We start from the raw sequence: 18,694 nt of genomic DNA, 5'->3' as shown, positions 1-18,694 counted from the left end.
GTTGTTCCTTTAATTTAGAGACAGCATGGTGGTGCAGGGTTTTTCACCTACTCACTTCACTTCGACTCCAGATTTGTCATGGTGAGGTACATTTTTTCCAAGCTCAAGCTGTATGTATCTGTTAGGTACTTATATGGCCCCCATTGCCACAGTAGTTGAGCACCTCACATTCTTTACTATTTATTCTCAAGAGCCCTGTGAGGTAGGGAAGTGCTATTTTCCCTCTTTTACAGATAGGAAGCTGAAGCACAGAGGAGGTAAGTAACTTGTGCAAGTTCCTCAGTCTGTGGCATGGCAGGAATTGAACTTGGGAGACAACCTAGTTCCTAAACTAGCACCTTATCCCCAGGCTTATCCTTCCTCTCAGTGCAATAACTTAGCACTTCCTATTTGAAAATAGTATGTGATAAGGAATCTATTTCATGTAACAGCAGCTTATGTCTAAAGTAATGTGGCAACTCTTATTTGAAGCTGTAACAGTCAGCCAGAAATTGAGTCCAGCTGCATTTAGACTCTTTTTCACTGAAATATTACTAACCCCATAAAGCATCTACACCACCATTTTATTATAAAAATAACTGACAAATTTTAAATTTGTATACAATCTGTATTCACATATTTACAGTCACTTTCTAGCACAGAAGAAAAAAATAAATATAATCCCCATGCAATGTGTTTCAGTGCAAAAAGAGGGTTTTGATCAGAGTAACTAGTATCTTAACGTTTTCCTCACATTCAATGCAAGTGATTTATAAAAGCTCTGTCAGACAGACATGACTGATTTCATTCTAAGACTCAAGGTAGTGGCAAATGAGATGCCTCTATTCAACTGTACCCCAGAGACGGCACAGTGAAGCTTTTTTCCCTCCTACCTTACCACTTTTGCCACTCTTCTCTGTATGGCTATATCTATGAAAAGGAAGGTATACAGATTTCAAATCCAGTTACAATCTCTGTACTTGTGGCAATCTGAATATTTATAGAGAATCATAGACTTTTGCTTGTAAATCTGTCTGTGCTCTGAGCCCATCCACAACTTTTGTGCTCTTCAGAACTTTTGGCTTGTAGCAGATTTGCATTTGTTAACACTCCAACAAATGTGAGTGTAATTTGTATATTTCCATTCTTTGCAAAATGGCTGGATTTATGTTGAAGTCTCTTGTGCAGTCCAACAGGTGGTGGAATGAAGTAAGAGGTAGACGTTTCTTATCCTGTTGGTTCCTAACATCCCACATTATGGCCATTTAAAATGAATTATTTCATTTTTTTTTGCCCTTACTTATTGTAGATTAGTAACAAATTAACTTTTCAGTAAGATGTCCTCAAATTAGAGAGATTCAATGCTGAAACTAAACACTGAATTTATGCTTAGATAAGTCAGTCCAAACATCCAAACTGGATGATAAATATTAAAAATATAACCAACATTAATTGGTACTGTAGTATACATCTCAAAGTGCTGTTTTCTCAGTATCAAGTAGTGGTTGATTTGATATTTGATTGCACTTCTCAGGTCAGATTATTGACAACATTCAGCAACATGTCTGAGAAATTCATCACTGAGTTCATCATTGAAGAACCTCATGCAATGAGGACACTGAAGTTCACCCTGTCCTCTTCTCTCTGATCCTGAACTCCCACTGTCTGTGCGTGTAGCAGCTTGTTCAGATTGTGAACCTGTTCTCCTCACGCCTGACTGGACTTGGCTGTTGCCCAGTAGATGTTCAACATTTGTCTGTACATACACACGATGATTTTGGTTCCCAGTGTGAACTCTGACATGACCAGCTGTCTCTCTTGATTCCTAGGAAATTAAAATCATTTAAAAAAAAATCAGTATCAAAAATCCAATTTTGAGCCCAAAAGGGTTAATCTAAAATGCTAGTAATGACATTTTGATAAGGCGGACCAAAGCCAATGCATACTTCACAAAGATTTTTAGCTGAAACTCAAAGCAATCAGAGCCAGCAACTGAAAGTTGATTAAGTTCCAAACAATCATAAAACCTACATAAGTGATTGGGAGTCAAGTATAGCATGTGCAACAATAACTGAAATTAAAAAAACAAGCGAGTTCCACCTATTCCCTGTTTGTACTGAACTGGTACAGTGTCTAAATCCATGAGAAGAAATACTATTTCCAGTTCTGCTGATTCAACGCAGAAGGGACACTGGGACTAATAGGAAGCGTTATATAAATAGAAGACAACTCCTAATTCCTCTAGAACTGAAGTTCTGAAATACAGGTATGGGATTTTTAGCAGTTACAACTTTGACACCTCTGAATTTAAGATATTGAACAAAACTGTCCATGATTTATTGGTATGTTTTGGAGTTATTCTTGTTTCCTTGGGGTGCGTCTGATTTTCAGCTTGAGTTTCCCTTATTAATGAAAACAACTTGGTTTAATATCTTGCCTTTCTAGATTTCTTTACCTGTCTCCTGATTAGCTGGTGCTGTAGACATGAAACTTCTGCCTGAAGCTCCTGTATTTTACTTTGTGCACGCTCTCGATCCGCTCTTTCAGATGTGAAATCATCCTTGTAAACAAGGACCTGAAAATGAATCATTTAAATATTTTAGCCATTTACTGAGAGTGGTGAGGTAGCAGAGGTCATAGTTGGTAAAAGAATTATACATTCTCCCATCTCTAATATTTAAATTAATACTCCGTAACATTGGTTCAGAATGCAGGTATTCTTTTCTACAGTATGTCTGCACTTAACTAGATATATGGAATTTAAAAAAATCCTGATATTTTGTGTTGGAGGAAAATAAAGCTATCACAGAATTCCTCCAGTACTGCATTTTACTTGAACTTGTGTGTGCGCCCCTTTGTACTGTTGCCACCTTTGCAATCGGTACAGCCACCCTATGTCCAAGTGCCAAATCAGAAAAATCAACTGTTTAAAAAAAGTGAAAAATTCAGTGAACTTGTTTTCCCATCTTTTTCTGAGAAAATCTTAATTCCTAAATCAAGCAATTCTGATCGAAGAGTAGATTTAATGACCTGTTGCTCCAGCATTTGTACAAGTTCACTATCTCCATCTCTAGCCTTCTTCGCATCCTCTAACTCTCGCTTTACTTTAATGCATTCATTCATTTTTTCTTCCAGTAATTTGTTCAACCGGGAAATCTCCTTCTGCATCAGCTCTGAATTTCTTTTCAGTGGTATAATGCCTTGCTGTTGTTCGGGTTGAGACTTCAGTTCTTTCAGCTGCAGGTGGAGTCGTTTCACATATTCCTCTCTACTAGCATCATATGCCTGCCATTTTGTATTTAAGTCTTCCACCTGAGAAAGCAACAGAAAAGTCAAAAATAAAATTATACACCTTAAAACAAAGTGTTGCAAGCAAAAACTTTCAGAGAAGGATTAAGGTGAGTGGTGTTAATGTGGTGTTAGGGCAGAAACAGAATTCTTAAACACGTTGCATTCTGACACAATTTCTTTGAGTCAATGGGGCAGCTAGGCTATGTATTGAGGATTTGTATTTGCCAAGGGAACAAAGATTACATGCTAGCTAATATTTTTATGGAGACTATTCAGGGTCTGCATAAAGGTACCATTAGGGTTAAATTAAATTAGGGTTTGTTAGTGGGAATTTACTGTAGTTCAAAATGTATAATCAAATCCTATTCTACAAACTAAAAAATGTACTTACATGAAACACTTTTTGTTGTAACTTCCGATTTTCCTCCTGTAGCTGGCAAATAATTGTTTGGAGTGAAGTTTTATTCTCTGAAAATTGTAGCTGTCAGACAAAGTAAGTGTTACTTTGATTAAAAAAACCGCACAAACCTGTAAGACATTCACAGCTTTATTTTAAAAATAGCACAAACATCCTCCATTTTTCTTCCCTAAGCTATTCAAACATGTTTTTAGATTAGCTCATTGTAAGATCAGTTGTTGGTAAACGTTTTTTAAGCAAAGAAATTAAATTTGCTTTAATGTAAGGGAGAATAGCCCACCTGAAAAACCATAAAACAACCAGCAGCCACAAACACTCATTCATTTTGGCTTGCTATGACTTTTAGCAAATGAGAACAAAAAATAATAAAGCTGCTTGATGAATTTTTGACCAGAAGTTTTAAACTTTTGATTTAATTACATGCCTTTGGACTTTAAGAAATGTCATCTGTTAAAAAAAAAAAAACCCCAAAAACCCAAAGTACATGAGTAAAAAAACATTTTTGAAAAAAAATTCCCTAGAATGAACTAGGAATCATATCTGAATTTCTCTTTGACAGGGAAGTCCCCACTGTACAAGGTAAGCTAGTTATTAGACTGAAAACTTATTACTTAGAGATGGATATTTCAGTTACACATAAAACATCACATTGCTGAAAATTTCAAGTCCCATTAAACAATCTGCTTTTCTTTCCATCTAAGTCAGCCTCTGTCTATTCACGCAGTAATATTTTACATAACAAGATCATCTTTCATCCCAAAGGCTCCCAATGCACTTTACAAATTTAAACTCTGCACTGGGATCACTGAAACTCGCAGCTCTTTTAAAAGATCCAGTAACAGCAGCTCAGGACAAGAAATGAGCAGTACTTTCATCTGCTTTAAACTTCAAGAAGAATCTTCATAAACAAAATTAACGGAATGTCACCACAGTATCTGGTTTTAATACCCTATTTCTTATGGGGGTTATAATATCTTAAATTATCAAGAGTTGCCAAATCATGATGCTGTCATGGAACAACAGTTGTTGTTTAAGTAGTTCCTCATTTTGGGAACAGTAGGGTTTCTCTTGCAAATTTTTACCATTATTTAATACTGCCATCTCCCAAGGCTTTCAATGAAACTGAAGTCAGACAGCCACCAGTGAGGTGCGGATTCTTGGTAGGTATTTCTTGGCTATCACCGTAGTATCTACGCACCTGCCAAACACTAAGGCATTTACCTGAACAAGGCTTTGTGGCAGGGAAATTATATTATCTCCACTTTAGGTAGAAAATAAGTCATAAATGAAATAATTTGTCCACAGCCACATAGAAGTCTGACAGAGCAAGGAATTGGATGCATTTCCTGGTTCCCTGGCCAGTGTTTTAATCCTTCCCCGAGAGAGGAATCCTCTTCCATAACCTAACAGCAAGAGTAAGGCTTACATTGTGTGTGCAGGGATGAATTTTGAATTGAAAATGATCACACACACCAAGGCTCAACAAATCAGAAAAAAAAATGCAAATTCTTTTAAAATCTTATGATATTTAAGCCAACTTGACTTTTGTGGTCCAAGGACACATCTACCCTGCAATTAGACACCTGCAGCTGGCCAGTGGCAGCTGACCTGGGCTCACAGAGCAGAGTAAGCAATAGTGGCCTCCAGAGCTCTGAGATCCTTCCATCTTGCAACCTCCAGCTCAAGCCCAAATAAACAGCCCTTTAGCGTGCACCCCATGAGTGTCAGCTGGCATGGGCCTGCCACAGGTGCTTAATTGCACAGACCAGTGGTTCTCAAACTCTGGGTCAGGACCCCAAAGTGGGTTGCGATCCAATTGTAATGGGGTCACCACGGCTGGCGTTAGACTTGCTGGGGCCTGGGGCTGAAGTCAAAGCCCAAGTCCCACTGCCCAGGACTGAAGCCAAAGCCCTACAGCTTCAGCCCTGGGTGGCAGGGCTCAGGGTACAGGCCCCCGACCTGGGGCTGAAGCTCTTGGGCTTCGGCTTCCCCGCCCAGGACAATGCGGCTCAAGCTTTGGCTTCCCTCCACAGGGCAGTGGGGCTCGAGCTTAGCGTGCATGCGCACACACACACACCCCTTGTAGTAATTTTTGTAATCAGAAGTGGGTTGTGGTGCAAGGAAGTTTGAGAACCCCTGGCATAGACATACCCCAAGGGCCTCATTTTTTCTCTCGTCAAAGGGATGTCACCCCCAACAGCACAGCACCCTCTAGTGCTCCGCTCTAGCCGCCACTGGTTTACTGAATAATAAGTGTGTAAATATATAATATTCATACTTTGGGAAAGAATGCTTATGGCACCTCCTACCAAAAGAGGCTCTGACTACTAGAGATAGATGAGGGATGGCCAAGATGTACATGACATGATCAAAACCAGCTTCCATCTCTCAATGAATACCAACAGTTAAGGTTTTGTGAGAAGATTCTCCTTTTCTCTTCACTGTAGCTGAAGTGATTGGGGAAAGTAAGAAATAACTTAGAGCTATTGCATTAACAGTTGCTTACAATGTAACATCCCTCCCTCCAAATTATTCACACTGACAGAAAATGTATTAAGTGTACCTGATTGGATCTTTCAATAGGAATATGCTCCTCCAAATGCCCTCTGTCTTTTCTCTTTTCTTCTAGACATTTTGCCAGCTGCTGACACATTTCTGCTGTGGATGCCAATTTACGTTGAAGTTGGTGAGTTTCATCGGTGAGTGAACGACATAGTACTTCACTTGTAGCCTGGACTCTCTCTCTCTCTGCCAAGCTTCTCTGGAGTCGTAAGATTTCTCTCTCTCTTTCATACTGTGGCTGGTTTATTATCTGCTGTATATCTCTGTCTTTGTCTTCTAACTGCCGATTCAGCTTCTGCACTTCCTAGATATTGGGGGTAAAGTTGATATATTTGAGAACATAAAATGAACTCAAAAGCCAAGAGATTTATAAAAGTGAATTTTCTCATCATTGTTTAAGAAGAACTTAAGTCCACTCTTCAGGAATGTCATTAGTACCATATGTTACCACCATTAAATAAGACCACTCATATAAAGTCATTTTTCATCAAATTTCTTGAATGTGGTGTTGGTCTACAATGTCTTTTCCAGTTTTCATTTTACATTTTCATGAACATATGCTTATGCACATATCCTAGGTCAGAAAATAGTTGGTATGCAGAAAAGGACTTGCCAATACATTATCAACTGCAGATTGTTTCCAACCTCTTACTTGATATTTCAGGACAATCACTCCAGACTTTTTTAAAAAAAATATGTAATTGGGGCAGTTATCCCACTTTCTCAAAAACATACTTATACAAGGATGAAATTTTTATGCACTATAACTTAAGCTTCTGATGCAGGCAGCATAGCCAGCTTGTAGTGTCCTGACCACTTTTAGGGTGCAATGAAAGACCTCTGTTTGGCTTTTCTACTCCAGTGTCCCAAATTATAAGGTGGTAGAAAATAATTTCCTTAAACTATTAGGGACCATAAATTTCATCAAAGCAAATAGTATGCCTGATTCTGAGAGACAGCAAAGATAGTATCACTCTACATAGTAACTTGATCAGGAACAAACAGTAATGACAGAGAAACAAACCCCACACAAAATGCGTAACTCTATCCTGGGGTGGTTATATCTGCCTCACAAATATCTGAGGGATCTGCATTTTCTTAACTTTGGCAATGCTTGTATATCTTGTTGTACCAATAAAGTTTCATGGAATTGGAAGCTCTGTAACATTACCTCGCTTAACAAATGGAAGCCCCTCTGTGAATGGTTTGATGGGACTGGGATTTGTTGGGGTCTAGACGGCAGCCAATCTCTGGCATCATCATGTACTCAAATTGTAAATGAAATTTGGAGTATATTAACACTGACCCAGTGAGCACTAACTTCCTATGTTCCCATTTAAACTGTTAGGGGGTGAAAGAGATTGGAGGACAACAGCTGTAAAGAAAGCATATGGAACATAGCTCCCCCAGAGTCTTTTAGTTTGTCTATATGGTATTTTGGAGCAAGCAGGAGTGAGCCTCCCAGCCCAGATGTGGGCCATGGGGGTGGAAATCAGGCTAGTGCTCTAAAAAAAACAGCTGTCTAGACAGTGCTTTCAAGTTGCAAGGCAGGCTCTGAAGCCTAGGGAGTGGTGTGGGCTTGGCTTCATTTCAGAGCCCAAGCCACAACTTCAAAGTGCCCTCTATGCAGCTATTTTTAAAGTGCTGGTACAAGCCCTGCTACCGTGAGTCGGTGGACCTGGGCTGGGAGGTTCACTCCCACACACAGTACAGACATGCCCACAAGTTGCCCTGGATCCCAGGGTAGACAGGAGGTTATGGAGGCAAAAGCCACAGTCCATCTTGCAAAATCTGTCCCGTTTTTTGGAGGTGAAGGGGTGGGGAAGGTTGTAATGCAATATCCCTGCCAGTTCCTCAGGAGATCAAATCTTGGTCCTCCAATGGAAGAATACAATAGAAAAGCAGAGCATAAACTAAGTTTCCAAGCCCCCTGCGTAAAAACCTGTATAAGGGCATTATCTTGACCTTTAGCTTGTCAACAGTGACACTGGGTTACCTCGGGAGAGCCTCATAATAAATTGTGTTTAAAATGTTCATTTCTAAAAATCAAAGCTTATATTGACTAGTGCAGTTTTAAAGCTGCAACAGAAAGTGCTTATTTTAAATGTTAACTACAGTAATTAGAAAATGAAATGCTGCCATGTACTTACTGTAGACTGGTGCCTTTGAGCACTTAAGAGAAAGGATACACTGTTTGGGATTCAGAACAAACCCACAACTATATCAAACCCAATACGGATACTGAATGTTTTAAAAGGATTTGACAGGCTTAAAAATCCATTTGAAGAACAAAAGGCTACTTCTAGCTATGCTTTGTTGGCTGGTGTTGCACTTCCTGGGTAGTTTATGGCATAAGACATTAATCAACCTGCCTCACAAGGTAGTCAAACAGCGGAGTGCTGACAGAGGTGTAAATACCTAGACACATCCCAAGCTGCGCACTGTATAAAATAGTGAGATCATGTTTTATTACAAGTCTCAAAGCCTGAACCGGTCTAAAGAGAACTGGTCCATTTGAGAAACATTCTTGTACCCGCATTATGTCAAGAGATTACTTTGTCACAAGACTACTTGTTTCAGTTTCCAATATTTTCTCATTTGGAACTCCCCTCACAGACACCAGACTGCTTCATTACAAAGAGAAAGATTTTAAACAATTTAATTTCAATAAACAAACAGTAAAAACACTTCTTCCAGAGTTAGAAAGATGTTTTTAACTAGAAAGGAGGAAAATTGAGATCCCTCCCCCGAATTGCCAACTAGTTGCAATGGTTACAACTGAAATGCTAGGTCTGGTGTACAGATGTGCTGATGAACAGTTCAAGAAGCAGATACACAAAGGGGAAAAAGGGAAGAACTAAAAAATCCCATTTAAATGCCTTTTAATCAAGAAATATTGGCACTGTGGATTTTTGTTATGGAGTGAAAAAATAATTGCTTGCAATAAATTTATTTTAGCTCATCTTTTCCAATAATCTCTTCCACTCTACTTGTGCAAACTAGTGAGATTATATAAAGATGTATACTAGCTAGTGTGCTAGCTGTAAATCTCATCCTGATAGCATGAAAAATACCATTTAGATTACATTTAAAAATGCCAGTAGATTTCATAGTCTCTGCAACTCCTTTTTAATTAACATGTTCCCACAATTCAATCAGTGCCCTGAAGTGCATGGTGATTATACTTTGGTTATAATAAATAGTGCTATCTTGAAAGTATTTGAAGACGACAGGTTACCTAGTGGTTGCAGAGGGTTTGGCAAACTTGACTTCTGGGCTCTAACCAAGCCTCTTCACCAGCTTGCTGCGACACCTTGGACAAGTCACCTAAACCAAATTTTCCATTCTAGAGCGTCTAAAGTTAGGGTCCTAAATCAATATTTAGGCATCTAAATTAGTGACCTAAACTAAGGTGTTTTTTGTTTTTTTGTTTTAATACCACACATCATCATGGCATCCCAGCCCCTTTCAAATAGGGTGTTTAGCTTTAGGTACTAATGGTTGAAAATCCTACCCTTCTCTTAAAAAAAAAAAAAAGGCTTAAAATAACACTTTTTCGTATTAAGTGGGGTTAAATGCTGTCCTGGCTCACAAGTGTGCAACTTTTTGAAGACAGACTCGAGCTCAGCCCTTTGCAAAGGACTGCCAGGGGAAGGCACTCTTCTCTGTAAATACAAATGTTATTTTGGTACATCTGTGTTTTTACCTGGGTCAAAGTTTCAACCTTCTGCGCTGAAATTCTCTCGCTGTCTTTAAGCTGCTGCTTCATTTGGCCAACCTGATCTATTAAACTTTCCACTAGAGATTTTGCAGGTCCAACAAACTTTCCCCCAGCTGGCGGCGGCTGTTGCTCCTCTTCCTGAGCGGCTCCCAACTGGGCAGCCTGGTACTTGGCCACGCTCGCCCTCAGCTCCCCGATCATCGCCTCCTTGGCGGAGAGCTGCAGTTGAAGGTGCTTCAGCTGCTGCCCGGCCTCATGATACAGGCTGCAGAGGGCTTTGTACCGGGGCACTTTGCTCTTTAAGCTCTTGTTCTCCAGGTGCAGCGCCTCCACGGTCTCCTCCAGCTGCCTGCACCGGGCTACCAGCGGGTCCGTGCTGCTGTCCTCGTTCACCGAGCACATGGCGGGGGAAAGAGAGCGCCGATCACCCCGCGGCCCCGTCTCTTCCTCCAGCGCGGTGACCCAGAACCCCGCCAGCTGCATATAAATCCACGCGGGGCCAGGCGAGGGGCCGCGCTGCTCTCCGTGCCGCTCCCTTCAGCCTTCTCCTCGCCGCCGCCCGGGGGCAGATACGAGCCTCTCGGCGCTGCCTGGGCCCGGCCCCCACGCCTCTTATCGGCCAGCCAGGCGGCCAGCGGCTGCTCGGCACCGCCAGCGGGGAGGGGCCGCCCGCGGGGGGCGGGGCCCACAGCCCCGCGCGGGAGGAGGGGAACCCCGGGGCGGGGGAAGGGAGCGGAGCGAGCCCCTGGGGGGAGGGGCGGGCTGAGCTGTGTCGCGGGGATCCCGCGCGGGGCTCTGGGAGCCGGGGGGAGGGGGCAGCCCGGGCTTGCGTAAGGCCCGCGGTGTCCCAGCCGGAGCTGCCCCCGGGAATTTCCTGGCGGGGCTTCCCGGCAGCAGGCGCTAGGCGGCAGCTCCCGGCCGCTCCCCGGGGACCGCTCAGCAGCCAGGCGGCGCCTCTTTCCGGCTCCGGCCTGGGGCGCAGGCGCGAGGGCGGGGCGAGTCTGCGCCGGCGCAGTGAGCGTGGCTGGGGGAGGGGGCAGCGCTCTCGGGGCTGCGCTCGTGCCCTGCCCGCGCGGGGCGGCCGGGGCTGGCTGTGCTCCGCCAGGGGGTGCTGGCTCTCGGGGACGGCGACCCTGTCTCCCGCGGGGTTGCCAGTATTCCGGGAGGTTGTACCACGTGACATAATCCATGCCCATTAGTCTTTCCTGCCGGGAGGCTCCAGGACAATCCTGGAGGGTTGGCAATCCCAGGGGAGCGTAGTCCTGTGGGGACCCGCAGTGTGCCCTGGACAGTGGCTGACACGTGCCCCTTGGCTAGGACAGAGTACAGTGGGAGAGGGGGCGAGGCGATAGCTCAGTGGTTTCAGCATTGGCCTGATAAACCCAGGGTTGTGAGCTCGATCCTTGAGGGGGCCATTTGGGATCTGCGGCAAAAATTGGGGATTGGTCCTGCTTTGAGCAGGGGCCTGGACTAGATGACCTCCTGAGGTCCCTCCTAACCCTGATATTCTATGAGTCTATGATTCTATGTGTGAGTGATTACTGACCCGCCCAGGCACGGCGACATGACAACTGTCTTCGGAAAGAATTGAGGACGCCAGGAGCTTGATGAAATGGCTCATCCACATGCATAAATTGCACCACTGTAACTGTACCGGTGCATCAATGGGCCTGCTACCGGAATCAGCCTCGATCGCCCTGAAAGCAATCCGGGAGATTTTAATAGGCTGCTAAAAGTCCAGTGGGTGGGCCTAAGCAGGCTCCCTACCTGCCCTGGTATGCGATTGGCATGTCCCTCTGGCTCCTAGGCGCAGGGGTGGCCAGGGGGGTCTCTGCGTGCTGCCCCTGCCCTAAGTGCCGACTCCGCAGCCAATGGGAGTTCCCAGCCAATGGGAGCTGCAGGGGCAGTGCCTGCAGGCAGCGGCAGCGCGCAGAGCTGCCTGGCTGCCCCAAGCCTAGGAGCCAGACGTGCTGGCTCCTTTCAGGAGCCTCTCAAGGTAAGTGCCTGGCCAGAGCCTGCACGCCTCATCCCCTCCCGCATCCCAGCTCCCTGCCCCAGCCATGAGCCCCCTCCCACGCTCAAACTCCCAGAGCTCGCACCCTGCACCACCTCCTGCACCCTGCCACAACCTAGAGTCCCCTCCCACAATCTGAATCCCTTCCCCAGCCTGGTGAAAGTGAGTGAGGGTAGGGGAGAGCGAGCTGCAGAGGGAGGGAGGGAGAGGGCCTCAGAGAAGGGGCAGGGCAAGGGTGTTGGTGTTTGTGCGATTAGAAAGTTGGCAATCTCAGCCCAAACCTTTAAATTGTGCCCCCACCCCCTTAGCAGGCACTAGTCGTCCATGACAGGAGCCCCTAGCTCCACTGTAGGGCAGAAGCCCCAAACTGCCCCACTTCTGGTAGGCAAAGAATGGGGGGACATGGGAGATTCTGCGATCCACACTTTAACTGTAAAAGAGCCACATGTGGCTGGTGAGCCACAGTTTGGCTACCCCATAGCTTATTCCCCTTCCTGCCTGGGAATAGCCATACAAGATGTAGGTAGGGCACCTTTAGATCAGTATAAATATGCCCATGCTCAGGGGCTGCTTGATAGAACATCAGTTAAAATAAAAAAATCCACACTTTTAACTGAAATAGTTATACCAGTAAACAAACTGTATGGACCAGGTCTGATAAATCTAATGCAAGCCAAAAAAGCAGCCTATCTATTCCTTTGTCAAACACCGAGAAACTCCAACCTTAACCGTAAAGCCATGACTACATGGCTCCATAATCCTGACAATGTGCCAGATTATCACTGACCTCTTTGTGAGTCTAAAGCTATGGCTACACTAGAGAGCTTACAGTGGCACCACTGCACTAGTGCAACTGTGCCGCTGTAACCTCTCTAGTGTAGCCGCTCTAGGCCAACGGGAGAGAGCTCTTCCGTCAATCCACCCCCAACGAGCAGCAGGAGAAGCTGTCCACACCAGTGCTTAGGTCAGTGTAATTTATGTCACTCTGTGGGTGGCTTATTCACACCCCTGAGCAACATAAGTTATATTGACATAAGCGGTAGTGTAGACATATCCTCAGTAAAATCAGACTAACAGCCTCGGCATTTGGCCCTGTGAAAAGGGACATACGGGATTTAAGTTAGTCATTATATGAAAACAGAAGCGCATCATTCAATTGCCTCAAAGAATGACAGGAAGGAGCTTGGGCTTCATTAGAAAAGTGGTGTTTAAAAATACTTTATTGGCACAACTAGCTATACAAGTATTGCCAACATGTAAGGTCACAGAAGACATTCTGTAACTAGTAGATACTGTATACCAAGCATTTGCCCAAAACACAGCATTACAGTGTGTCTGATATTTAATTCACTTTGTCCAAGGGAAACTATTCAATACCATTGAGAATATCACTACTGCATTATGATCAGGGACAATGAAAAATTATGGGAATGAAAAGTCGAGGTAATTGAAAATTCTTCTTCAAGTCGTGTCCCTGTGAGTGCTCCATTCTGGGTGCACTCTCGCCTCCTCCACCTTTCCCTGGAAATTTCTTATTGCAGTATCTGTTTGGCCCAGGCATGCATTACTCAGTCTTGTGCTCTGTGCTGTTGCTATATAGCACTGTTTGGCTTCATTTCCTGCTCAGCCTGAGACAGAGTCTTCGCAGTTGTCCACATTGAGTTTTACCTCAATTCTGTCCCCTAAGCTCTTTTAGTAGTTATGACAGGTTTCAGAGTAACAGCTGTGTTAGTCTGTCTTTGCAAAAAGAAAAGGAGTACTTGTGGCACCTTAGAGACTAACCAATTTATTTGAGCATGAGCTTTCGTGAGCTACAGCTCACTTCATCGGATGCATACCCTGGAAACTGCAGTAGACATTATATACACACAGAGACCATGAAACAATACCCCCTCCCACCCCACTGTCCTGCTGGTAATAGCTTATCTAAAGTGATCATCAAGTTGGGCCATTTCCAGCACAAATCCAGGTTTTCTCACCCTCCGCCCCCCCCCCCCCCCAACTCACTCTCCTGCTGGTAATAGCCCATCCAAAGTGACCACTCTCTTCACAATGTGTATGATAATCAAGGTGGGCCATTTTCTGCACAAATCCAGGTTCTCTCACCCCCTCACCCCCCTCCAAAAACCACACACACAAACTCACTCTCCTGCTGGTCATAGCTCATCCAAAGTGACCACTCTCCCTACAATGTGCATGGTAATCAAGGTGGGTCATTTCCAGCACAGATCCAGGCTTTCTCACCCACCCACCCCCCCCGGGAACACACACACACACACACACATAAACTCACTCTCCTGCTGGCAATAGCTCATCCAAACTGACCACTCTCCAAGTTTAAATCCAAGTTTAACCAGAACCCTGCAACCTGAAGCAAATACTCACCAACAACCACATACCACACAACAGAACCACTAACCCAGGAACCTATCCTTGCAACAAAGCCCGTTGCCAACTGTGCCCACATATCTATTCAGGGGACACCATCACAGGGCCTAATAACAGCCACACTATCAGAGGCTCGTTCACCTGCACATCCACCAATGTGATATATGCCATCATGTGCCAGCAATGCCCCTCTGCCATGTACATTGGTCAAACTGGACAGTCTCTACGTAAAAGAATAAATGGACACAAATCAGATGTCAAGAATTATAACATTCATAAACCAGTCGGAGAACACTTCAATCTCTCTGGTCACGTAATCACCGACATGAAGGTCGCTATCTTACAACAAAAAAACTTCAAATCCAGACTCCAGCGAGAAATTGCTGAATTGGAATTCATTTGCAAATTGGATACTATTAATTTAGGCTTAAATAGAGACTGGGAGTGGCTAAGTCATTATGCAAGGTAGCCTATTTCCCCTTGCTTTTTCCTACCCCCCGCACCCCAGACGTTCTGGTTAAACTTGGATTTAAACTTGGAGAGTGGTCAGTTTGGATGAGCTATTGCCAGCAGGAGAGTGAGTTTATGTGTGTGTGTGTGTGTTCCCGGGGGGGTGGGGGGTGAGAAAGCCTGGATCTGTGCTGGAAATGACCCACCTTGATTACCATGCACATTGTAGGGAGAGTGGTCACTTTGGATGAGCTATGACCAGCAGGAGAGTGAGTTTGTGTGTGTATGGGGGTGGGGGGGTGAGAAAACCTGGATTTATGCTGGAAATGGCCCACCTTGATTATCATGCACATTGTAGGGAGAGTGGTCACTTTGGATAAGCTATTACCAGCAGGAGATTGAGTTTGTGTGTGTGGTTTTTGGAGGGGGGTGAGGGGGTAAGAGAACCTGGATTTGTGCAGAAAATGGCCCACCTTGATTATCATACACATTGTGAAGAGAGTGGTCACTTTGGATGGGCTATTACCAGCAGGAGAGTGAGTTTGTGTGTGGGGGGGCGGAGGGTGAGAAAACCTGGATTTGTGCTGGAAATGGCCCAACTTGATGATCACTTTAGATAAACTATTACCAGCAGGACAGTGGGGTGGGAGGGGGTATTGTTTCATGGTCTCTGTGTGTATATAATGTCTACTGCAGTTTCCAGGGTATGCATCTGATGAAGTGAGCTGTAGCTCACGAAAGCTCATGCTCAAATAAATTGGTTAGTCTCTAAGGTGCCACAAGTAGAATCATAGAATCATAGAATATCAGGGTTGGAAGGGACCCCAGAAGGTCATCTAGTCCAACCCCCTGCTCAAAGCAGGACCAATTCCCAGTTAAATCATCCCAGCCAGGGCTTTGTCAAGCCTGACCTTAAAAACCTCTAAGGAAGGAGATTCTACCACCTCCCTAGGTAACGCATTCCAGTGTTTCACCACCCTCTTAGTGAAAAAGTTTTTCCTAATATCCAATCTAAACCTCCCCCACTGCAACTTGAGACCATTACTCCTCGTTCTGTCATCTGCTACCATTGAGAACAGTCTAGAGCCATCCTCTTTGGAACCCCCTTTCAGGTAGTTGAAAGCAGCTATCAAATCCCCCCTCATTCTTCTCTTCTGCAGGCTAAACAATCCCAGCTCCCTCAGCCTCTCCTCATAACTCATGTGTTCCAGTCCCCTAATCATTTTTGTTGCCCTTCGCTGGACTCTCTCCAATTTATCCACATCCTTCTTGAAGTGTGGGGCCCAAAACTGGACACAGTACTCCAGATGAGGCCTCACCAATGTCCAATAGAGGGGAACGATCACGTCCCTCGATCTGCTCGCTATGCCCCTACTTATACATCCCAAAATGCCATTGGCCTTCTTGGCAACAAGGGCACACTGCTGACTCATATCCAGCTTCTCGTCCACTGTCACCCCTAGGTCCTTTTCCGCAGAACTGCTGCCTAGCCATTCGGTCCCTAGTCTGTAGCGGTGCATTGGGTTCTTCCGTCCTAAGTGCAGGACCCTGCACTTATCCTTATTGAACCTCATCAGATTTCTTTTGGCCCAATCCTCCAATTTGTCTAGGTCTTTCTGTATCCTATCCCTCCCCTCCAGCGTATCTACCACTCCTCCCAGTTTAGTATCATCCACAAATTTGCTGAGAGTGCAATCCACACCATCCTCCAGATCATTTATGAAGATATTGAACAAAACCGGCCCCAGGACCGACCCTTGGGGTACTCCACTTGATACCGGCTGCCAACTAGATATGGAGCCATTGATCACTACCCGTTGAGCCCGACAATCTAGCCAGCTTTCTACCCACCTTGTAGTGCATTCATCCAGCCCATACTTCCTTAACTTGCTGACAAGAATACTGTGGGAGACCGTGTCAAAAGCTTTGCTAAAGTCAAGAAACAATACATCCACTGTTTTCCCTTCATCCACAGAACCAGTAATCTCATCATAAAAGGCGATTAGATTAGTCAGGCATGACCTTCCCTTGGTGAATCCATGCTGGCTGTTCCTGATCACTTTCCTCTCATGCAAGTGCTTCAGGATTGATTCTTTGAGGACTTGCTCCATGATTTTTCCAGGGACTGAAGTGAGGCTGACTGGCCTGTAGTTCCCAGGATCCTCCTTCTTCCCTTTTTTAAAGATTGGCACTACATTAGCCTTTTTCCAGTCATCCGGGACTTCCCCGGTTCGCCACGAGTTTTCAAAGATAATGGCCAATGGCTCTGCAATCACAGCCGCCAATTCCTTCAGCACTCTCGGATGCAACTCGTCGGGCCCCATGGACTTGTGCACGTCCAGCTTTTCTAAATAGTCCCTAACCACCTCTATCTCCACAGAGGGCTGGCCATCTCTTCCCCATTTTGTGATGCCCAGCGTAGCAGTCTGGGAGCTGACCTTGTTCGTAAAAACAGAGGCAAAAAAAGCATTGAGTACATTAGCTTTTTCCACATCCTCTGTCACTAGTTTGCCTCCCTCATTCAGTAAGGGGCCCACACATTCCTTGGCTTTCTTCTTGTTGCCAACATACCTGAAGAAACCCTTCTTGTTACTCTTGACATCTCTGGCTAGCTGCAGATCCAGGTGCGATTTGGCCCTCCTGATAACACTCCTACATGCCCGAGCAATATTTTTATACTCTTCCCTGGTCATATGTCCAACCTTCCACTTCTTGTAAGCTTCTTTTTTATGTTTAAGATCCGCTAAGATTTCACCAGTAAGCCAAGCTGGTCGCCTGCCATATTTACTATTCTTTCGACTCATCGGGATGGTTTGTCCCTGTAACCTCAACAGGGATTCCTTGAAATACAGCCAGCTCTCCTGGACTCCTTTCCCCTTCAAGTTAGTCCCCCAGGGGATCCTGGCCATCCGTTCCCTGAGGGAGTCGAAGTCTGCTTTCCTGAAGTCCAGGGTCCGTATTGTGCTGCTTACCTTTCTTCCCTGTGTCAGGATCCTGAACTCAACCAACTCATGGTCACTGCCTCCCAGATTCCCATCCACTTTTGCTTCCCCCACTAATTCTACCCGGTTTGTGAGCAGCAGGTCAAGAAAAGCGCCCCCCCTAGTTGGCTCCTCTAGCACTTGCGCCAGGAAATTGTCCCCTACGCTTTCCAAAAACTTCCTGGAAAATGTTTTGGAAAAGTGCCAATCTTTAAAAAAGGGAAGAAGGAGGATCCTGGGAACTACAGGCCAGTCAGCCTCACTTCAGTCCCTGGAAAAATCATGGAGCAAGTCCTCAAAGAATCAATCCTGAAGCACTTGCATGAGAGGAAAGTACTCCTTTTCTTTTAGTAGTTAGTTTATTATACTTGTTCTTAATAGTAGTTGGTACTTAGTAGTAGTTTAGTTTAAAACAAAAATTAACCTCCCCCCAACTTTTTATTTATAGTCTTTTTAGATAGTTTCTCCCCTGGGAGTTTTACTTTATTGGGAGGGTGTGCCTGGTTCTCCCAGTTTCTAACGTCTGTCATGCTGCAATCCCAATGAGTGACGGACACTGTTGCCTTGGAGCATATCATATTTCCCAAAAGTGCAACTTCTGTCTGGCATTAAAATCTAGAGCCAGAAAAAACAGGGAGATCAAATTTCAGCTCCTCATGATGGAGAGCTCACTGCACCTGGCCTATGATCCAGGCCGGGAGATCCTCCCCAGCCCCACCGTATGCCAGTCTCCAAGTAAGTCAGCTACCTGTATCATCTCCAAGGCTCACTCCCCAAAGACCCAAGATTCCTCTCATAAGACTTCCAAACACCATACCACAAGTTCTCCTAGTAGAAGGTTGCTGGTGGAAGTTGAGGTTGCCGGTGACTCCAGCCACTTCAGCTCCCAT

General features: G+C 44.8%; 1 protein-coding gene across 1 annotated transcript; it reads right to left on the bottom strand.

The window, feature by feature from the left end:
* Positions 1–542: 542 nt before the first annotated feature.
* On the bottom strand, positions 543–10,939 carry TNIP2 (TNFAIP3 interacting protein 2). The gene is made up of 6 exons (XM_048849075.2): positions 9,957–10,939; positions 6,252–6,554; positions 3,662–3,751; positions 3,010–3,291; positions 2,435–2,554; positions 543–1,804 (listed from the first exon to the last, which is right to left on the bottom strand). The coding sequence occupies exons 1-6, from the start codon at positions 10,452–10,454 to the stop codon at positions 1,520–1,522; spliced, it is 1,578 nt and encodes a 525-aa protein (XP_048705032.2). The 5' UTR covers positions 10,455–10,939; the 3' UTR covers positions 543–1,519.
* Positions 10,940–18,694: the final 7,755 nt, after the last annotated feature.

This window comes from Caretta caretta, chromosome 4 (genome assembly GCF_965140235.1).
Source record: "Caretta caretta isolate rCarCar2 chromosome 4, rCarCar1.hap1, whole genome shotgun sequence".
Lineage (NCBI taxonomy): Eukaryota > Metazoa > Chordata > Testudines > Cheloniidae > Caretta > Caretta caretta.
Note: the sequence above shows the minus strand (reverse complement) of the source record. Positions and strands in the feature narration are given on the sequence as shown.